This window comes from Periplaneta americana, chromosome 10 (genome assembly GCF_040183065.1).
Source record: "Periplaneta americana isolate PAMFEO1 chromosome 10, P.americana_PAMFEO1_priV1, whole genome shotgun sequence".
In the NCBI taxonomy this organism is placed as follows: domain Eukaryota; kingdom Metazoa; phylum Arthropoda; class Insecta; order Blattodea; family Blattidae; genus Periplaneta; species Periplaneta americana.
The window spans coordinates 98,084,573-98,104,171 of NC_091126.1; the positions used below are offsets into that span (position 1 = coordinate 98,084,573).

Genomic DNA, 19,599 nt, shown 5'->3' on the forward strand with positions numbered 1-19,599 from the left:
AATCGATTAATCTAACCGATTAATCGATCAATTTCTGTTGTAACATTAATTGGTCAAAAATATTTAATTGAATAATCGAGTCAATTAAAATTAATCGGTTGTACTTGATATTAATAATTATTTTGTTAATGCAAACTCAGACTAAAAACTCCGACAACATTCATCTCTCAGAAATTGCTTACTTGAAAGCACAATAGTACCGTTACAGCAAATCTTTGCACAAACACTTCAGAAAGAGATGTAGATATGAGGACAGTGACCTGTCTACCCCTATTGATTGTTGAAACACAATGCGAAACCCTTACTAAGTTTTAAGGGTTTTCAAAAAAAACTTTCACCTTGTTGTCAGTTCGTCTTCCTAGCATATGAAATACATATTTTCTGGGATTCACCCTCGTCATCCCTTAGCCATGGCTACACTGTGTGCAAAAAAGAGTAACTATCGTCTCTTTCTAAATTTTGTAACCCGATGACAATAGGGCCCAGTCTGCTGTTTTGTTGCAGTTTCTTTACTGAGTTTGTAGATGAAGCTTGTGTGTTTAATTTTTTAAAGGAAAAAATCAGATTTCTGTGGTCTGTGAAAAGTAAAAACTCCATTATGGTATATGAGAATTTGAGACATAAACTCGATGAAACGTTTGGACTTAAATTGAACGATCATGGAGAAGTGCTTGACAGAGAAAAAGGTTTTTCGCACTTAGTGATGCAGGAAACATTGTTACTGAACATAGAGCGGCACTTAATTCGGAGCATGTGAATGCACTTACATGTTTAATATCATGGATGAAGCAGTATTAACCAGTATTGTCTCAAAAATTCCCGGAGAAATTGACACAATAAATTATAAGCCTTATAATAAATAATATGTTAGTAAATAACTAAAATAGTTGTTTTGTAATATAACTGTACAGTATATACAGATATATAACATTTAATACTTATGCTTATCACCGAACACAAGTTAAATTTAACAATAATTCTGTATTGCAGTATATTAAAACATTTTTCAAATCGATCAAAGCTCGATTAATTTATCGATTAATCGATTAAATTCAAATAGTTAATCGATTAAATATTTTGATTGATCGACAGCACTAATTTTAATATATTCCAAGTAGAAAATCTCATAAACTTATTTCTTTTCCTATGGTCGTGTCATAGAGTCAGTCCGACGTTTATTTTAGGGATTCGTAACAAGCTGTTTTTTATGGTGATGGGTTGTTAGCCCTTTGTCCAACCCCCAAGCTGGAGGACCACCCTTTATTGGCTGTCCGCAACTGTTTATTCAAGAAGGAAGAACAGTTGGAAAATATGGATTGGAAAAAAGAAATGCAATGATTGTTGGAAATACATTATTCCAACAACATAAACGAAGATACACATGGACATGCCCAAGGGACGAAAGGAGATATCGGATAGAATATATCTGGTACAGGAAAGATTCCGAAATTGCTTAAAAAATACAGTAAATGAACATAAAAACGTACAGCATTTTGTTTATTATTACAAAGACTAGAACTACATTTACTTCTTTTCAAAGAAATTGATAATAAGGGAATGTATTTTCTTATCTAAATTATTTTGTACTTGTTCTGCTCTTTTATGCATTAGTTTTTCCTCCTCTTTTACGAATTTCATTTCTTGTTGCATTGCATGAGTAACCCTTGTTTCTTCAAGATCATTTCTGTTCAAAGCTTTTCCTAATTTAGACTGAGCTGCTGCAAGAAGGTTATCATTTGTTTTTATTTTATCACTCATCTTCTAAATTCTTGTATTTTAAATAAATGATTAATGTGATTTGTTTTCAAGATTCCCCAAATAATTTTGTAATAATAACAAAAATTAAGTAGTGGGTGGCTATAAGGGATGATATGGAGTTCATTCATAAAAATATTTTAAATGATATTTGCAATTTAATTTTTCAATGAAATTTGAGCTACTTCTTATTTACTTTTCTAAGTTTCAGCTACTTTTGAACTTTTTTTGATTGTATTACTGGGTTGCAGCTCTGCCCATTCATTTTCAGTGTAGTATTACCTTAATTTTGACATTTCTTTTACCATTGTAAATCAGGACATTAAAAGTTATTTGTATCTGAATACTTTACTTCATTTTTTATAGAATGCTCTTCAGTGTACCTCGCACACGGTTGGATCTTCTCCCATTTTATGCAAGATTTGTTGCCACATTGCATCCTGTTGTACCTGATGTGTCTATGGAACTTGGCCAGTTTCTAAAACAAGACTTCAAATTCCATGTTAGAAAAAAGGTTAGTTTTGTTTCTTTCATTATTCATATACTGTTATACATACACACACACAAACGTTTTTTGTTTATGTTTCAGCATAAACAGAAGACAGCTTCTTCCTATGTATTGTTTGAACACCTCACATCATTTAGTGCCATGGACACCTGCGGGATTTTCCCCACAATTTTCAGTAGTTTATTTATTCATTCATGGCCTCCCTGATTACACGAAGGTCACATTACTTTGCAATCTCTTCTTCAATCCAAATCTATCTAAAACTTTTTGACAGAATTTTTATTGTTCTTGAGGTCTCGGTGTACACTGAGCATGCAAAGGACATCCAGCCGCTCCTCTGTCATGGTAGATCCCAAACAAGTTTTTACTCTTGTTAGAGTATTGTAAGAATATTGTCTTTGCAAGAAAGGCCAAGGGGATAAGTGACATAAATGACTGCCATGATCAGTGCTTATTAGTTCTGATGTACGAGGGTGCTTCAAAGAGCAAGGTAACAAGAGCTCTTATGGACAAACGTTATTTCACAGGCAGGTAGACTGATACACAGTAGTAGGGCACTGGTATGCATTACTTTTCAACATAGTCGCCATGCTTGCACAAACACTTGTTCCAATGGTAGACTAAGTCATCGATGCTGGCATAGAAGAAATCTGTATCAAGTCCTTGAAACCACGTCATGACGGCTTTCTGAACAGCTGTATCAGTGTTGAATCACTTACCATGCAGGTGCTTCTTCAACGGTCCAAAGAGATGGAAATCACTGGGTGTCAGGTCAGGGCTTTAGGGAGAATGATCCATTACCTCCCAGTGGAAATGTAACAATTCACGGCTGCTGTTGGCTATGTATGATCTGACATTGTCGTGCAGCAACATGACGCCTATTGAGAGAAGTCCAGATCATTTTCTGTGAATTGCCTCCCGCAAATGCCCCAGTATGTGTGACAATAACTGGCAGCATTCACTGTCTCTCTCCTGGTGAGAAAATCAACCAGAAGCATGCCCTTGTGGTTCCAAAAGACTGTCACCATGATGTCTACATTTCATCTCCTGTAATGATGCAGTGTGGGAACAGCACTCCTTCCTCATAAAACCACATCAAGTGCATGAGAGACTCCCATTCAAGTGACTTTGTGATCTTCTGTGAGTTGCCTTGGCACCCATTGTGAACATGTATTTCGATATCCCAGCTGCTCATGAACTATAGTGTGCACACTGCCCACTGAGATGTTGAGTTCCTCGCTAAATCGAATGTGACAATCATCCTGAATCAGACCTTCAATATGGCACACATTGTCAACAGTGTTCGACATGCTTGGCTAGCTGCATCATTGGTCATCTTGCATACCTGTACTACCGTTATCGAAATCAGTGCACTGAACACACACGTTTTCATGACATGGTATTCGCATCTTACATCTCAAAAATTTGACGATGAATTTCTGCTGGTGAGGTGCCCTTCAGATGCAAAAACCAGATCATACTATGCACTTTCACGTTTGACCATGTTTCCGTGTGTGCCATCTTACAACTGATATTGCGAGGATTTGACACAATATATGTGCCATCTAATGGCTGCATGATAAAGCTGTGGTCTGTAGCTGCTGCCCTGGCGGAAAATTTGAACAACAGGGGAATATGTCACCTGTGAGAACACTTGTTACCTTTCTTTTTTAATCACCCTCGTAAATTTACAGAATTAAGTTAGTCTATTTGTGTAACAGCCTGATATTGGATTGATAAATTTTATAAAAGTTATACTTTGCATGACATTGTTTTAGAGTGTGTTACTTAGTATGTTACTAGTGAGTGTTATTAATACACTGTTTTTTTTTTTTTTCCTAAAGAAATTTAAATTTTCTGTGTAAAAGTCTTTCGATATTAGACATAAATAAAGGTGCAGTAGACCATCACAATAAGCTAGTCTCACTGTAAGAAAATTAGGTTTACTGAAATCTTACCTTTCCTAGGCTACTTTTAGTTATCTGCTGCTACATATTGCATGTGAAACTTGTATTTCAAAACTTCAAGTCAGCATTACTAATTGTATGAGATGTCAGGTGGGAAGAGGGGTTTGTTAACATTTTAGCAGAAACTAAATATAATTAAACTTATATGTGCAATAAATGTGTTTACAGCACCTAGAATTAGAGAACAATGTAAGACAGTTGAATGTTAAGTGATTCAATTGAGAAACCCTTTATTTTTTATTGTATTCCATAGATCTTAAATCAGCGTTGTAGCTTTGAGATGAGGAATAAGTCAAAAGTTACATAAATATATAGCACATAGTAAATAGATTAATTCAATTTAGAAATGTAAACAATTCATCAGACCATGTGTATGGAGAAATTTTGTTAATTCTGTTCTGAACCTTTTCTCTTGACTCTTCAAAGTTGTAAGATATTTAGGCAGAGCATTGAAAACCGTAATACATCAAAAGTAATCCCTTTTTATAATAACTGAAACTAACAGAGGATAGTTGGAGATCTGATGTGTGTATTGTATTAAAATTATGAATGTTTCGAGTAGTGCTAAATGTATGTTGGTTTTTAACATAAAATATCATCAGGGAAAGTATATACTCAAGGTATAGTCAGTATTTCTAAATCTTGAATAATGTTTATACATGATTTTCTTTTATACATACCTGTCATAATTAGGGCTTTCTTTTGTAAAACATTTGACTTCACATGAATTTGGCCAGAATATTAGTGCGTATTTCATTATAAAACGAAATTATGGAAAATATGCAGATAAACAAGATAACAATCCTAATGCATAAGAGGCAGAATTAAATTTAGAAGTAATATATTGTATTATGTTTTCCAGTACAAGTGATTGTGCAATTCCAAACCAAGAAAGAATCTTTGTGTTTTTATATCCTTTGAGATCATTTCCATTTAAATGTGTATTGTATGAAACCTGAGCACTATTATGTGTAGATACCAAATTTGATTACATTGATTTTATCAATATGAAGTTTTAATAGCAGCTGCTGCTAAATTGAGTCCAATAAATTACTGTTGACAATCCCATTTGAATGAACTGCCCCACATGTGACCTGGTAAGAGGTTTGTAGCTCTTTAAGTTGCAATAAGATGTCATTTTACAAGTCCATTTTTAGTAAGTGTGTTGAATGCACAAGAAACTGTTCTTTGTACTGATATGACTATTAGCACTCCTTTCACTGATTGCATTTTACACATGTTCTCAATTTCTGGTATTAAATTATAATATTTTAAGGGTTTAAAATTTCTGTAAATTTATAGTTTCATACCTTATTTCACTAAGGACTGTTGTAGGGTTGCACCTACTCTGAACAAAATTACCTGGTCTCCTTAAAATAAATATCGGACATTACCAGACATGCAAAACACACTTCAGTCAAAATTCAAATGTAAGCCTATAATATTTGACATTGTTTATGGAACAATTTATACTAATTTATTTGTATATGTAAAGCCCACAACTAACTAAAAATGATAGTTACTAATGCAAATAGGTTTATTTTGTTATTTTAAATTTAAAATCATGTTTCTGGTTCCCCCGAGCAGCACTCACCAGTTCAGGTTTTGTTTTCACACTCCACGAATTCACCATAAGACATTGCACAGTTAACCTTCACACAGAGTACAGCTCTAACTAAACTTGTGTCCATACGATTCCTTGACATTGTCCATGAAGCATTCATAAAACTGAAAATTCGCTCTGGAAAGGAATTACTAACTGGTGTAGATAAAACAACTTGATCTAGTTTTAGAATGTTTGGAGCACTACTAGCACTTCCAGAGAAAAAACTCGCCCACTTTTTCCCCACTGTTAATGATTTGTCAATATGTGCTTGCACTAATTTTAGAACACCATACTCTTCATACATTGCATCACCATCAAACTCAGTTTTGAGAATTTCTACTATGCGCACAAAGTCTTCAAATGAAGATAGTTTTGTGGAGTCGAGTGCAGAAAAATGACGAAAACAACTATTTTCAAAATCATACCACTTGTCCAAGTATGCTACACAAAATGACAGAAATGTTGTAACATTTCTTTTTACAAACTACAGTTTCGTCTGCTTGAAAAACTTCTGATAAAAATACCTGACATTTCTAATGTCAGGTTTTAACATATAACTGAACACCAGACAATTGCCCAAATACCTGATGTGTGGTTCAAAACCGGACAGGTGGCAACCCTAAGCAGTTGTCACAATTATGAAGTTTTTCTGGAAAGGCAAAACAACGAAATTAATTTGATTGTTTTGAGTTTTTATTGATTATATTTTATGTAAAATATACAAGAGAATTAAAACATGAAACTTGACGGTTTTATGCTTTGAATGCTTACTGATAAGTATGAAATTGTTTTTTGGATATTTTTTGAAAAATTGAAATTTTTATTAGACATCTGTCCTTTGCTTCCTTTTCCATTAATGGGCAATTGTCCTTTACTGTCTTTTCTTAATATAGCATCTTAATATCATATGAAATTCGCGCAATACACTTGCACATGAGCAAGTTAATACGTGTAAAAATCACAAAAAGGGCTGAGGGCAGAAGTGGACCAATTCCATATTTTAATAGAGTGGACTATTGGCTTGCCTTGGCTTTTCGAGGGCATGCTTTGACCCATTGTACGCCATATATATGCGATGTATTCGTGAATCCGACACTGGCAGGAGGGCCATCCTGCCTCAGCCCCTAGAACCAGGTCCCATTTCTCTGTCGAGTAGCCTGATAAGCCCCAGAGGCTCCTCCCAAGTCCTTTCTGATCAGCTGACACTGACAGTTTGACCAACCTGCCTCAATTCCATCCAAACACAAGTAGCCTGATAAGGTCCAGGGACCTGGAACTCTAAAACCTTCATATATCAGCATCGAAAACCAGAACTACTTCCCAAACACTTCATCCCAGTTTATTTTACTATTGTAGATGATAGATGAAATGAGGGGGAGGTAGAGTGTGGTAGTGGAAAGATATAGGGAAATTGGAATAGCCTGAGATAAACTTTCTGCAAGTCTGCTTTGTCTACAAAAAAATCCATCACCACCTGGCGGGGATCGAATCTGGACTGCCTGGATAGAAGATCACGCACTAGCACTTGAGTCACAGATGTGGCAGATTGGACTATTACATAAAACAGTCTAGTGACTATTGCGCCCTTCAGACTCAGTATCAAACTTTAGTATGAATTAAATTCGCTACTACTATGAATAATTGTTAATAATATTAACTATTCAAGAGTACAAATAGTCTGATTTCTAACATTCTTGGACTTGATCCACTTCATTTCTGAGCCTCTCACTGTCTTGAAGAAAGTTTAGTTCATTTCTTCATTAGGCTATACAGGTCTCTCCATAAACCAGAGCAATACATTAGAGAAGATTACAAAATTATTATACTTATAATATTTAAAGTTATATGCCTAGAGACTAGTGAAGTGCTTTGTATGGAGTGTGGCATTATATGGGGCAGAAACATGGATATTACGACGAATTGAGGAGAAGTAAATAGAAGCATTTGAAATGTAGATATGGAGAAGAATAGAACATATGAAGTGGACAGACAGAAAAAGAAATGAAGCTGTGTTGGAAAGAATGGGTGAAAAAAGAATTATGCTGAAACTGATTAGGAAGAGGAAAAGGAATTGGTTGGGTCACTGGCTGAGAAGGATGCACTGCCTACTGAAGGATGCACTGGAAGGAATGGTGAATGGGAGAAGAGTTCGGGGCAGAAGAAGATATCAAATGATAGACGACATTAAGATATATGGATCATATGAGATAAAGAGGAAGGCAGAAAATAGGAAAGATTGGAGAAAGCTGGTTTGCAGTGAAAGACCTCCCCTTGGGCAGAACACCGAATGAATGAAATGCTTAATATCTGATACAAGTTTCGAAATCATTGTCATAATCCAGTTTGTTTTAGACCAATATTCACCATCTTCTGACCTCTGCTCATATCCATTTTTGACACAAACTTTTCATTGCGATGCTGTAAACATTGAAATAACTTGGTAAAGTTCATTCTGAAGTGATTATGTAGCTTTCCAATGGCTGTGTGTGTTTCCATAACTTATTTTAAGCCTTATGAACATGAAGAAAACTGTTTGTTGTCCATGTTATCTAGGTGGGTGTGCATGAAAATAGCATTGTTGTGAATTCTGAAGTTGGAAGTCCATATTCGTCCTTAATGTTCCAAGAATGATATTGACATCCGACCTTATACAATACAGGTTCTTTTAAACCATTGGAAGTTCGACTACCAGCATTTGTGATCTGATAGAACAGCCTTTTTTAATTAAGAATCCGAAAATAGCAAAAATGGACATCCACCATTAGAGAAATAAGGTACGGAATTAAGGAATTGCAGCATTACTCTGATGGTCTGAGAAACTTCTTATATAATTGTGGTTGTAGTCTACTCTTGTCAGTTTAAATTACATTATAATATATGGCTGCCACGGTGGTCTAGTGGCTAGAGCACTGAACTTATAATCTTGTGGACCCGGGTTCAATCCAGTGTACTCCTGATTTGTAACTTGTGGGAAAGCTCGTGGTCTAGGTAACACAGAGGTTTTCTCTGTGAGCTCCGATTCCCCTGTGATATCCCAACAAACCTCCATATCATCTCATCTCATTGTGGGTGTAGCATAGACCAGCATCCTGTGGCGCACCCTGGGCAATGATTCTGTCAGTAAATTGGTGTACACAATTGGATTTATATGGGTGAATGACGAAAAGTCAAGTGCCCACCATTAATTAAAAAAAAATTATGTTATGTTATGTTATATTATATTATCAGCCTGGGAGGCGCAGTCGGTAAAGTGCCCTAGGTTGAGAGTTCAATCCTGGCCCATGTCGATGGCATTTAAGGGTTATGTCAATAGATTTACTGGTATATAAAAGAACTCCTGCGGGGCAAAATTCTGGCACACAGGTGACACTGATTATAACATCAGAAGTTGCGAGCATCATTAAATAAAACATGATTTTTTTAATTTTTTTTATTTATTTTTTTATTTTATATTATATTATATTGTATTGTATTGTATTATATTATATTATATTATATTATATTATATTATATTATATTATATTATATTATATTATATTATATTATATTATATTATATTATATTATATTATATTATATTATATTATATTATATTATATTATATTATATTATATTATATTATATTATATTATATTATATTATATTATATTATATTATATTATATTATATTATATTATATTATATTATATTATATTATATTATATTATATTATATTATATTATATTATATTATATTATATTATATTATATTATATTATATTATATTATATTATATTATATTATATTATATTATATTATATAGTATACTATACTATACTATAGGGGGAAAAGAACTGGCCACCCTATCCCATTATCGCCTGGCCTAGTTGCCTCACATAAGTGGTGTTTTGTTGGTATCACTTGTGAGTTTCAGACCTGTCTTCAGACATTGACTAAACAACAAATATACTACATTATACTATGTATATTATACTCTATGCACTATGCTATACTATACTATACTATATTTATTCCACCTCTTCCAATAGAAGTCTTATTTCCCTGAAGCTAGACTGTACCGTGCTTCTCAGGCACTTGGGCATAGTTTTAGATTTCTAGTACTGATTCAGTAAAACAAACTGCTACTGACATTATTCAAAAGCTACGAAGTAAGTTTAATATTCAAACGGTAAAATTGATTGATTTCCTACTTAAAGTTACATATGTGCGTGAAATATTGTTGGACATGTGTATTTATACAAACAGCACTTTTCTTTGAGCCGAATATTTTCTGATTGTGAATTTTGTCTAATAGTGAAGTATAGGCTAATTGTTGAAATATTACTATGCATTGTTCCACATATGCCAGTTTTAACAACATTGTGAAGTGTTCTTATTCTATTAACTACCATTTTCAATTACTAGAGATACAGTATGTACATGATGTTCTTTTCAAACTCTTGTTTTCAGCTGATAAAAAGTGTTATTACAGATGTTAACAAAATAGTGCATAAGTTATATGATATTTTCAATTGCAGGATCAAATTAACATTGAGTCAAAAATAAAAGTAGTGCGCTTTATTGGAGAGCTAGTGAAGTTCAGAATGTACTCTAAGATTGAAGCCCTCTACTGTCTGAAACTTCTGCTTCATGACTTCACACATCACCATATTGAAATGTGCTGCAGTCTTCTGGAATCATGTGGTCGGTACTTGTTCAGAAATCCTGATTCCCATCAACGAACAAAGGTGTATTTGGTAAGTTTGTGAAAATAATAATATTAAAGTATGGTTATTATTATATCGGCTGGTAAAGAATGTGACTCTTTTAATTATAGTGATTCCAAAGACTATTGTTAGAATGAGAATTGCAGGAGAAAATGACCTACTCAAATTAAAACATTATGAAATTCGTCTAGAACTGAACTGTCCCAGTTTTGTGATAATTATTTTATAAGTGGCTGTGTTATGGGTAGGTATTCATCAGAATATGTTCTAATTAACTGTGTTATAGCCTTTTCATTTTAAATCGAGGACTGGAAAGAAAGTAGTAACAGCATATAATATCACAACAACATCTATTTTCACAATAATTTGACATTGCATCTATTCAGTTGTTGTATAATCATCCCCGTGTTCACAATTCCTAGCCATACTTTCAGAAGATGTTAGACACCATCATCATAAACGATTTTATGTTGCCAAAAGAGTACTCTCTTGCATGAAAGATTTCATATATCATAAAAAAAAACAGTTGTAAAGAGATGAAAGCGTGATGGAACGGAGAAAAATTCTCTCCGGCGCCGGGATTTGAACCCGGGTTTTCAGCTCTACGTGCTGATGCTTTATCCACTAAGCCACGCCGGATACAACCCCGACGCCGGTTAGAATCATCTCAGATTAAGCTCCATCTCTTGGGTTCCCTCTAGTGGCCGCCCTCTGCACTACGTCATAGATATCTATGAACGCAGGACCGAAGTCCATACATGTGTTGAGGTGCACTCGAGTGAGTGACTGGTTGGCCGGGATCCGATGGTATGGGCGCCGTCTTAAATCACAAAGTGATTTATTACGCATATCATATATATTTTGATGTCCCGAAGTACATATGATATTTCCATGCAGATATTCTGCGTCATCATATGATGAAAGAGTGATGGAACGGAGAAAAATTCTCTCCAGCGCCAGGATTTGAACCCGGGTTTTCAGCTCTACGTGCTGATGCTTTATCCACTAAGCCATGCCGGATACAACCCCGACGCCGGTTAGAATCGTCTCAGATTAAGCTCCATCTCTTGGGTTCCCTCTAGTGGCCGCCCTCTGCACTACGTCATAGATGTCTATGAACGCAGGACCGACGCAGAATATCTGCATGGAAATATCATATGAACTTCGGTACATCAAAATATATATATATAGTTGTAAAGAGGTTAAAATCACATGGGGCTATATTCAGAGTCTCGCGACTATTCAAGGACTCCCACTTCCTGCATCTCAGAATATCTTAGCAGTGGCATTATGCATTGTCACTGAAAACAAGGATTAACTCCCCCTCCATGGATTTCCGATTGCTTCTGTCGATAGTAAGACGAAAATGATGCCCCAGAAACTTGTGTAACTGTCTGTTGATAGTCTGACTCACAGTTGACTCTAGTAGGACAGAAGACTCTACTTTGCAACACTGTGTCGTCTGCTCTTGTTAGTCATACTACTGTCTTACTTCACCAACAGAACCAAAGAGTTTTATTGTTAAATCAGAAGAAAATTGTTAAAAAGTTTATGATACGTCGTACAAGGAGTCAGTATAATACATTACAGATTATAGATAGATATATAAGGGAAGATGCTCTACCTAGGGACACTTTTTTATAAATTCTTTCTTACTGCTTCCCAAAAGTTTTAAGTAAATGACTCATATTAGGTTTTTGGAACAACCATATATTAAGCTATAATCAGATTTTTTTTTCAGACCATTATTTATAATCCCTCCTCATCTGGAGATCAATAATACACAGCATGAAATGTTTCTCTAAGTACAACAATGTGATGTACCTAGGGACTGAGATGGTTGGACTAAGGGACACAAATAGTTCTGTTTTTTTACTCACTTGTAATTATAACCTTCAAAGTACAGTAGAACCTCTATTATCCATGGTAATGAAGAGGATGGACTGAATGGTTAATCGAAAAAATCGGGTAATCCGTACCATGAAAGCTTTTGCAATTTCCGCCATAGTCTTGTGTTTAACTCTCTATGTAGTGGATCAGAAGTTCACTAATTTAAGACTGGTTGTCAATGACGGGTTTTTAAGGGACAAGGAAGTCCTTTGTAATGACCATCTCAGGAAAGATAGGAATAAAGGAGGTCTCGTGTTGTAGCTTTACATACTTTTTTACACTTTATCCTTGTTTTTTTTTTTTTATTAAATCGCGCAGTTGTAACTCCGAATCTCGTATTCTGCTGCGAGATGAGCCACAGTTTCTCTTTCTCAAACCATTCAATTATTTCCATTTTTTTTCGATACTTAGCACAACACTTTTCTATTCACACCTGTGGGAGACATTTTATATAAAATTTATATTATAGAACACCAATTCGAACAGTAGACAATGCTGTGTAACGATAAAGGCTTGTAATAACACTCTCTAGCAAAAAACATATGTAGAACCTACTAATATGATTTACAAAACAATACTTAATAAAGGCGAAGTTATTTATTTCTGAAGAAAAAAAAAAAGTGCGAGAAATAGACAGTTGGATAATCTGCCAATCGGTTAATAGGGTGACGGATAATTGGGGTTCTACTGTAATTTGATACAAATGTAACTAAATAATGAAAGTGTAGTCTCGGTGAAGCATAATATTAATTACTACGAATTAATTTTTAAATTATATCAGTCTTTATCTCATTACAAAAATTAGTGTCCCAATTAGCAATTTATCCTAAATTAAATCTGCTAAAATCCACTGGAAATTGCAATTGACATTTTTCTCTTTGACTTTCGTACTCCTACTTAAGGGGGAGGTAATTTGTATACTACATCTTCAGAAAATAGAATAAACAATTCTGAATTTTCATCAGTAACAAAACATTAGTCAGATTTCACCATTTCTTTTAGATACTTAAATTCAACTTGTTCTTTAGTTTCAGGTACTGAACAAACTTCAGCTATAAAATGTTTTTTTCACTTTGTGTACTGAACTATAGAAAAACTCCTTCACTAATGCTTTCAAAATCAAATTGCTGTTATAATTCACGAGCCAACACTTCTTCTGTCATAGCCAGAATCTGTACTATCATTAAGTTCTAAAATTTCATCTGCATTTTCTTCACTACTTGACTCATACAATCTTCTTACTGGTGTTGGTTTTTTCTTTGAAACTCTTTTTTTCTGTCATTGACTTAGTTTTCTTAGCCTCAATTTCCATCTTTTGTGGTGTATTGGTCAAAGTTCTGGTTTTTCCTAATCATTTCCTCTTCACATCATTTGATTTCCTTTGTCCTACTTTTAAGAATGGACGAATATCTTTCAGATGTTATTCTTCCAATTTTATTGGACATGATGAATGAGGAATCTGTTGAGAATCTACATTATTCATGTTCATTTCTGGAATAACTGGCAGAGGGACCTCCATCATAAGATTCATTGCTAGTAACTCAGTTGACAATGTGGTAGAAGCAGCACTTTCAACAGCTGAGGGATGAAACTCTGTTTGTCTGTCTGTCTGTCGCATTGGGGGAGAGAAAATCATCACTAAAAATTATTGTGGAAAAGTAAACATAATGAAGACACTAGACTGAATTGTATGCATGGTGTACCAAAGGACGTCCCTCATTCCACACCATAACTAAGCATTTTTTTTCTATCCTATATAACCCACCGTAGTTTAGAATAATTCCCTGGCCGTAGAAAACCTGATCGCTTTAATTTCTGTTAGCTTGTCACTAGGCATTAGGGGTTCAACAATAGAGGTAAAATATTACTTTGCTTGGAGTAAAACAACTGTTTCTTCATCAACAAAAGCTGCCAGCAATAGTAGCTACTGATTTTAGGCGGGAACTTGTGCACCAGTAGTACCAATCATAATGTGATACAAACGAAATTTCTCTCTTTAGTAAACCAAAGATTATTGATGTTGTCTCTAGGTACAACCTGTCCCTTGGTTAAGCACTTTCCCCTACATTTGCAATAAAGTAAAGTAAGTCTTTTAGGCCTATATACTTGATATACTGTGTTCATAATGACTGAAAGTATTTTATCATCAAGTTCAACATATTCCATCGCACATGGGCATACATTGTTTACAAAGGCATCATGACTACATAAGATTGTTTTTGAGAGTAACTTCAACAACTTCTTTCGATTTCCACATTTTACAATGTTTTCTTCATTAACACCGTTTGAAATCAATGTATTTACAATGCAGTAAGGAATTGTTGCAATGTAAAGTACAAAATCTGAAGGAAGAGTAAAGTCCTCCTCGATTCAAAGTGTCAAAATAAATATCTTTATTGTTCGTTTCTTTCCCTACCAAGTAATCAATACAAAGTGAGCAATGTAACTTTGAGGATATCTTGAAAGAGGCATAACCTGATATGTACAGAAGGCTGGATGTATCAGCTTCAAAGCTTCAAAGCTAAAAGTATAACTATAAAAAATTGAGCTATCAGTACATCTACCATTTCATTCCTGTCTGGTTCTATACTGTATCGTCTGCTGTTTCATATGTTTCTGAGGACATACTTGGCTAATTTTATGCCTAAACTTAAAAAGAAAAACTTGACAGAAATTGTAAATACTCTTCAATGCGCGAAAGCAAAGCTTAAATCGCATACACTGCATGTTTCCTTCAAACATGCTCATAAGAGGACTGATGCCTGACTCACATGTTGCCAAGTTTCTGTCTTCCGACCTACTAGAGTCGACCGTGTCTGATCCTAAGGAATATCTTGATGGGGTGACACCATGTCACATCAACATTGAGAAGACTGAGATGGGCCGGACATGTTATAAGAATGGAGACGCAAAAAGTACCCAAAAAATCATTGCAAGAAGCAATATATGGAAAAAAAAAAAAGAGTGGAAAGCCTAGAAAGAGATGGAAGATTGCTGTAAGAGAAGACACCTTGGAGTTGCTGGGCATAAGAGTTTGGTGAACCAGGGCAAGGGATAGAGACTTCTGGAGGCAACAGATTGCGGAGGCCAAGGCCCGTTATAGGCTATAGCATCATAGCAGTAATAGTAGTGGTGACACCATGGACACATTCTTCTTCACGCTGTTCGTTGGGACAGAAGAGAGATTGGGTACCATCACGTCATTAGTTAGGCTGTTTCTTGAGACTTGGCCTAAACCTAAATTTCATTCCACATACTCTTTTCAGTGAATGTGTTCCCTTCCCTTTCGTAATGTGCCAGATGTTCATTGACATTGGTATATCAGCATCAATTTTGTGCTTTGGTGTGGGATGGTTACCAAGAGTCGTCGTGCAGGTTTCAGTAACTGAGAACGAAGACTGAAAATGTTTCCAGTCATCAATATCAATGTGAAGTCGTCATGAAAGAGATCCTCTATCATACTAATCCAGTCATAATGAAATGCTCATACCCATGACACCATGGTCCAATAGGGTAATATCTGTTCACTGCACGCCTCCTGAAGACTTTGCCATCTCTCTTTAGTATTGAGTTCTGGTACTATCCATGCACATTGTTTCATCTCTGTAAATATGTATTTAGAGGAGTTATCTTGAATGACAAAACTACAATACTTTACATCAGCGCTTCTCAAACATTTTTGAAGTGGGAACCACTTTTTTAAGTCTGAACAGTTCCGTGGACCACCTTACGCTTGTTCCCTTCGAAAGAAAATTTATCATTTTTGTAGAATATTTTAATATCAATATACTTATATTTTAAAATAGAATTAATTAATTATAATACTTTTGTAATTATATTTCTTGTAGCCAATCACAAGTAACTTATAACAAATTCTGTGCATTGTTGATTCAACGCTTGCCTGTTAGCAGTTAGTTGTTTGAAATCCTTCTTATGTGGTACATGCTAGTAGTTGTCCATGTCTCAGTTAAATAGTGCCCATTATAAATAATGGAAAACTGGCTTCGATCCGGATCTTTGAAAAGAAAGGAACATGATGTTACACTTCATTTAGGCAGTGCTAATAGTTCAGAAGCTGTGTGTGAAGAAATATATTAATTATAGCGCCATTAAAGAAATATCTAGTCCTACTAGTAGCTATTCAAAGAAAAAAATACTTCTGTAAATATGACAAGAGTTATTTGGAACATGGATTTGCTTGGCATGGCAATGAGAGTGAACCAAAACCTCGGTGCGTTGTTTGTTACAAAGTGCTTTCAAACGAGTGTATGAAAGCTGCGAAATTGAAATGACACTTAGAGACAAAACACGCAAGTGTAAAAAATAAACCCGTCAGATTTTAAAATAGGCGGAGTCTAAAATTTTTTATATCATCATATAGAAAAACAAATAAAAAAATTAATGCAGAAACATGCCCGATTTGCAACAAGTAAAGATGCAATTTGGCATGTTCTGTTTTTGGTGTATGACGTACGCGTATAGTACGTGCCCATTTCAGTATGCAGACTGGGTGTCGGCAAAACTATTAAGAAAGTCATCAATACATGAAAAGGTTCGGTACTTTGGTCCTCTGTTATGAATTCAGGTTGTCCCTGGCTGGGTTACAGGCTCAGCACCAGATATCCAGGTAAAAGATGGTGAGAAAAGCCACGTTCATAGTGTTTTAAATCCCTCTTTTGTAGTTGAGAGTAGAGTGGGAAGTGGGTAGATGGGTAGGGTAAGAAATTTTATAACATATTAGTACTGGGAGAAAAAGTGAAAGGCGATTGCCATGTGTAATTTCCAAAGTCTGAGATTTTCAGCTATAGTGTGATATGCAATTCGTATGAATTTTTATTTTTTCTTCTGTCTTTTTTGAAGGACCATAAGGACAAAACTCGAGGACCACAGGTGGTCTGCGGACCATAGTTTGAGAAACGCTGCTTTACATGGTTATATTTTAATGCAGTGAGTTGTTGAAATGTAGATATAATCTGGCTCACAGTCTGTTACTAGTACAGTAGAATGCTGTTTATCGAAATTTCGGTTGCTGAAACCCAGGGTAACGAAAATGTCTTTTTTTTTGTGACACAAAACATATATACTGTACTTATTCTTTAATTTGGGATGGTTTGAGGAAACTACAGTACCTGTACTTGTTTTGATTCCTTTACTTGTTCAACATACTGTAATGTAGAAGAAGAAACAATTTCCCTTCTCTCTCTCTTTTAAAATGGGTTGCTCATTAAGTTATTGACATCTGACAATGCTTTAGAGACGTTTTTGTCAACCCATAAAATAACTGCACTTCTTCAATTGTGTAACATTAGTAGGTAATCTCATAGTGAACATAAAAAAATCAATTAACAGTGTGAATCCATTACCTGCAGTTCGGAGCATTACATACAAGATATTCCAGCAGTGTGCAAGTGTGTTCTGCGCAAACATTACAGTGTACAGTACATTCTTAATTGAAATGTCGAGTAAACGGAAATGTGTTGTGATTACAGTTGAAGAGAAACTTGAGGCTATGAGGAGAATAAAAAATATTGAAATCCTCCGACAAAAATTGCCCTACATTTTGTGGAGGAAAGTGAGGAGGCATCACCAGCAGATGTGTTACTAATAAAGCAAGCAGTGGAGGGGCATAGCAGCAAAGAAACGTTGCAAAAATAAAACTGAGACCAAAATATCCGATTACTTTAAGTAGATCTTGTTACTGTACAGTGTAATTAATACTGTATATTTTTATTAGAGTACCTGGATAACAATAGAGATTTCTAAGCATATTTTTTCTTCATTCTTGAATACACTATTTTAACAGTTATTTAATCACTGATGAACTACTAAGTTATTTAATTAATCTAAGCAACATAATAGTTAATCAGTGATTATATTTTTATCTTTCAGAGATAGGTGGGATTTTTGCAATTCATGGTTTACCCATAAGTTTAATTTTCAAAATCACTTCCACCGCCATTGTTTCAGATAAACAAGATTCTACTTCACATCTAGATGAAACAACATCATGTGTAGTTCGTTGAAGCAAAACGAGTGTGTTACAACTATTTTATTTATTTTTTATATAATTCATGTACATAACATCCTAAATTGCGTAAATGGAGAATATTTTTCATGTACCTTATTTGTTTACTGACATTGGCACAAATTTTTAGAAATGTTCATTCGGCAGACTGTAAATTCATGACTACATGCTAGTATGATTTGATATTGACTGCAGCAAAATTGCTTAAATAAAATGCACAAAACAAAAAAAATAGTTAAGAAAAGGCTAATGGAGCTCGGAATATTCTTGTTCTTCCTTGATCTGATCACCTTTTATACGGTTTTATACAAAGTATATAGAATATATTGTGATGCCACCAATTAATTAATTTTTAAATATCATTGAACAGTTTTGAGTTAAATTAGAATAGCTATTATTGTAACTGTTATCTGTACCACCCATAACTGTCTCCAAATTGTGAATGAGACCATCCTCAAAACTCATTTCTTCCCCTAATCCCAATTTCAAAAGGAACTTCGAAGACTGTAGTATAGTAAACAGAACTTAGGAAGTGAGTGTTTCAAATAATACAAATCTGAAGGATGAATTCTTTTTTTTTCCTCTCTCTGTCTTAAAAATCCCGTGAAGATTAATATCTAAAGCTGGCTTTCAAGTGTTAGAAATTGGCCTCTTTGTTTTGTAAATTCCAGTTAACTATTTATCACAAATACAGATTCCGGCACCAAAGACTGAACATCTTTGTCATACCTGACAACCCACTCACCCACTTAAATCAAGTTTGCTCTTATTGCACGTATTTTTATGCAGCTGTATATTTAATTGAACAATTTTACAAAAATTCGTAATTAAAATCAATCCATTGTTTTGCTTCATCACTCAAAATGATACTGTGCTGCATAACATGCAGATTCATTTACCATAAAGTTACGGAACTATTATATAGTGTGGCAATTCATTCAAAATAATCAACTTTAATGCAAGGTTACCTCAGCAATCTAAAAAGCAATTTCATATAAAGTCGTAAAATTTTATAGAATTACTAGTCAATGAAAATGATGCATCTTTCGCTGAGGATATATTTTGTCTTACTCAAAGGAAATAATAAATTGGTAGAAATATTCACGTACAATTAGGAGTAGTGTTAAGTGACTTGATAATCTGA

At 34.6% G+C, this 19,599-nt stretch overlaps 1 protein-coding gene across 9 annotated transcripts in view; it reads left to right on the top strand.

Annotated features, from left to right (window-relative positions):
* The window catches only part of LOC138707923 (regulator of nonsense transcripts 2-like), a 199,197-nt gene that overhangs the window by 117,640 nt on the left and 61,958 nt on the right, over positions 1 to 19,599 (top strand). For all 9 annotated transcript variants that reach the window (XM_069837983.1, XM_069837982.1, XM_069837978.1 and 6 more), the window contains 2 exons: positions 2,122 to 2,269; positions 10,352 to 10,570. In XM_069837983.1, the coding sequence (XP_069694084.1) occupies positions 2,122 to 2,269; positions 10,352 to 10,570 (367 nt within the window). The remainder of the gene's footprint in view (positions 1 to 2,121; positions 2,270 to 10,351; positions 10,571 to 19,599) is intronic.